The sequence below is a fragment of the Arachis ipaensis genome, chromosome B05 (genome assembly GCF_000816755.2).
Source record: "Arachis ipaensis cultivar K30076 chromosome B05, Araip1.1, whole genome shotgun sequence".
Lineage (NCBI taxonomy): Eukaryota > Viridiplantae > Streptophyta > Magnoliopsida > Fabales > Fabaceae > Arachis > Arachis ipaensis.
In genome coordinates this window covers 128364746-128368407 of record NC_029789.2, presented here as the reverse complement: position 1 = coordinate 128368407, position 3662 = coordinate 128364746, and the positions used below count along the sequence as shown (strand labels likewise).

General features: G+C 36.5%; 1 protein-coding gene across 1 annotated transcript; it reads left to right on the top strand.

Moving 5' to 3' along the window:
• On the top strand, positions 223 to 1209 carry LOC110272118 (phospholipase D alpha 1-like). The gene is made up of 3 exons (XM_021123956.1): positions 223 to 262; positions 362 to 517; positions 746 to 1209. The coding sequence occupies exons 1-3, from the start codon at positions 223 to 225 to the stop codon at positions 1207 to 1209; spliced, it is 660 nt and encodes a 219-aa protein (XP_020979615.1).

The following is a 3662-nucleotide window of genomic DNA, read 5'->3' as shown; positions in this document are numbered from 1 at the left end:
GTGATATTTGTTTTTATGGCCTGCTTGTTATTTTCACTGGAGAACTTTAAAAAAAGGAGCATTTGTTTAAAAAAAATGCTTTTAGTGAGGGACTTTTTCAGCTTTTTTTTCCCTTCAGAAGTTACTCTTTCTAGCTTATAGGAAAGCACTAATTGCCTCTTCTTTTTTTTCATTTTGGAAAGCACTAATAGATTCGGATGTATGCTTTAATTTGTTTAATCTATGGATATATCTGTACAAAACGCTGCCAAACATGCAGATGGTGGCTGAGTAATCCTATTCTACCCAAGCCTGCTTGCAAAAGGGGTTTTAACAAATTAAAAGTATCGGTAGTGCTGCTGTTTAATTTTCACTATTGCAGGTTTTGATTTGCGTCTGCTTTTCTCATGTCATACACTTTGGCTTATTGAAAAAGAAACACAAAAGCATAAAGCAAAACAAAAATCAGATTCTCATTACATGAAGGCCCAAAGTGCTGGTCAATTTATGATTTATGTGCATTCCAAGATGATGATAGGTAAGTTTGGAACTAACTCAGAATATTTTCTTTATATAATCTAATCTTTTAAATGAAGTTGAGAAGGATATCCATTGACCAACTTTTTATCTGCCCTCAGCTCTCTTTAAATTTTATTTTTATCTCACAATAACTTTAAAGTTGTAATATATGTTTAAAATTGAAGATAGATTTTGATATGCCTTGCTACGACCAAGTGATAAGTATTATTCTTTTGTTTTTGGGCAGTGGATGATGAATACATAATCATTGGATCTGCTAATATCAACGAGAGATTAATGAATGGTAGAAGAGACACTTTAATTGCTATGGGAGCTTATCAACCCTCCTATTTGGCAACCAATAAAAATAGTGCAAGGGGCCAGATCCATCGCTTTCACTTGTCCTTGTGGTACGAGCATCTTGGCATATATAAAGAAACTTTCCTCAACCCTGAACTTGAAGGTTGTATTAGGAGGATCCATCAGCTTGCTCAAAACAATTGGAACAGATATACAGGACAACCATTATGCACTTGTGGCCACCTCCTGCGCTATCCCATTGACATTTCTCTTGATGGAAGTATCACACATGATCCTGAAATATTCCCCGACACCTATGCAAGAATTCGAGGTAGTCAACACTTAGATAGTTGGGTGGTTCGTAATATAAGGTGGGCGGGCACAAAAGCTGAGTTTAGTATTTTGTATTAGATAGTAGTTGAATATTTTGTATTATTAGTGGATTGTAATTTTAACGAATATAAGTCTAAGTTTAGTTATTTATTTTGTCTTGAGCTTTTTATGTTAGAGAATTATTTATTATTTTGATAAGTTTGTAAACTCATTATCTAATATTTAGTATAAATTTTATTTTTATATTTAAAAGTTTATTTGTTTTGTTATTTATACTCTATATAAATTTTATTTCTATATTTATTTGCATTAATTGTTTACTATTTTTCAAATAAAAAAAATAATTAAAACATGTCTATTAAAATCGACGGAATGGTTGTCGCTTTTTAATTTTAAAATAGACAAGGAAAACCAAATATAGACAAAAGATTTGTCGGTATCTAAATAATAAAATCGACGGCAACTGTGTCGATTTTATTGGATCCAATATCGACGGTAATCTTGTCGATTTTAGTAAGCATATTATAAACGAAAACGTTGTTGATTTTATTGAATCAAATATCGACAAAAGTGGCATCGATTTTATATAATAATATCGACGGCAACGTTGTCGATTTTAGTAAGAAGGTAAAATTCTCAAACTCATATTACAGACAGTAAAGCCGTCGATTTTATTAAATTATTATCGACGGCCAAGCAAGCCGTCGATTTTAATAGAATTTTGAAAAATCGACAAGCTTTATAGCGACCACCTCCGCCGTTTATTTTGCCATCGAAATTTAATATTATCGACGGCTAAGCCGTCGATTTTGCCGTTGATTTTAACGATGTTTCTTGTAGTGTAAATAGATCTAGACAGAGTATTGGTTTAATTATTTTAGTAAAATAATATATATGCTTATTAATTTTAAATAGAATTAGACAGAATATGGATTTAAAAATATTTTTATTATGTCAGAGTAGATCAGACTAAATGTAAGTAGACCTAAAAGTTTTGACAAAATGTCTTGCCTAATTTTATATTTTCATCTCTAATTCGGTACATCAAAATAAATTTAGTAGTGCACCACAAACAATACCTTAATTTTAGGGCAATTTACACATATAAAATAATTGAAGAAAACTTTTACGCAAATACAACATTGGCAATTTCCAGACGCAAATGCAACAAACGCAACTATATATAATCCGCTACACCCTGCAACGGAACTCAATTGCACGTAATCCGCTACAGGGTATCACGGATTACGTTGAGGGCTGGGTTATGCATAAACTGCTACATCCTGTAGCGGTTTATGACCAAATGGCGTTTGTGCATAATCCGCTACACCCTGTAGCGGATTATGAGTATAGTGGTCTCTATATATACCGCGTGAGGCTGTAGCAGAAATTATTTGAGTTATTTTGGAAAGAAAGTTAGAGAGAGAAAGTAGAGAGAAGGGAGAGAAAATTCAAATTCTTGAGTAGTTTAGAAGAATGGAGGATGAACGGCGGTTGTACCGGCTCGACAGGCGTTGCTCACGTAGCCGGAACCATCGATGAAGAGGTAAGTGTCTATATTTCCAAACACTATTTTAATAAATGTATATTTTATTCAATATTAAGGAAGTAATTCATTAATTAGATAGATAGAGACTTAGTTTAGGTTTTGGTTTGAAAATGAAAATTTGAAATTTAAACTTTGACATTTAACATTTAATAGTCAAGGTAGAGAGGTAAATTAGTAATTTCAAAACCCAAGTAGCTTAAGACTAGAAACATAAGCTATAGTTTGGTGATGTTATTGTTAGAAATTAAGCCGGTGTTCTTTATTTCTGAAAATGCAGCCAACCCGATGTGTGTATAGCGTCCGTAGGCAACAGAATATGCCGTTACATGATAGGATCATACCTTACTTAGAGAGGGCTGGGTTGTACCACCTGGCTAGGCTGAACGCGCATTGGTTCTGGTTGGATGAACCTCTGGTCAGCGCATTTATCGAGAGGTAGCGGCCTGAGACCCACACTTTCCATATGCCATTCGGAGAGTGTACTATCACGCTCCAGGACGTGGCATACCAGCTCGGGCTGCCCGTGGATGGCCAGGCTGTTTCCGCGTGCATGACAGACTTCCACATGCACATCGAGGGGGCCAGACCGGCATGGGAGTGGTTCGAGGAGTTATTTGGTGAGCTTCCGCCACCGGATAAGAGAATATAACACAGTCCACTTTACATGGTTTCATGAGCAGTTCAGGGTGTTACCAGCGGATGCTTCGGAGGAGACCGTGCGCATATATGCACGCGCATATATTATGATGCTTCTGTCGACACAGTTGTTCATGGACAAGAGTGCTAATCGGGTCCACCTTCGCTGGTTGCCTTTTGTGGCGAGACTTGACGATATGGGCAGCTATAGCTGGGGCGCCGCTGCATTGGCGTGGCTGTACTGATGCATGTGCAGGGTGGCAAATAGAAACGTCACCAACTTGGTTGGACCCCTACAGTTGCTACAGTCATGGATCTTTTGGCGGTTCCCCACGCTGAGGCTGCG

Bases quoted from the DNA above. Each gene is read 5' to 3' on its own strand.
- LOC110272118 (XM_021123956.1), top strand. From the start codon at position 223: ATGGATATATCTGTACAAAACGCTGCCAAACATGCAGATG. The intron at 263-361 runs GTGGCTGAGTAA...TCACTATTGCAG, and splicing joins CGCTGCCAAACATGCAGATG to GTTTTGATTTGCGTCTGCTT. The intron at 518-745 runs GTAAGTTTGGAA...GTTTTTGGGCAG, and splicing joins GCATTCCAAGATGATGATAG to TGGATGATGAATACATAATC.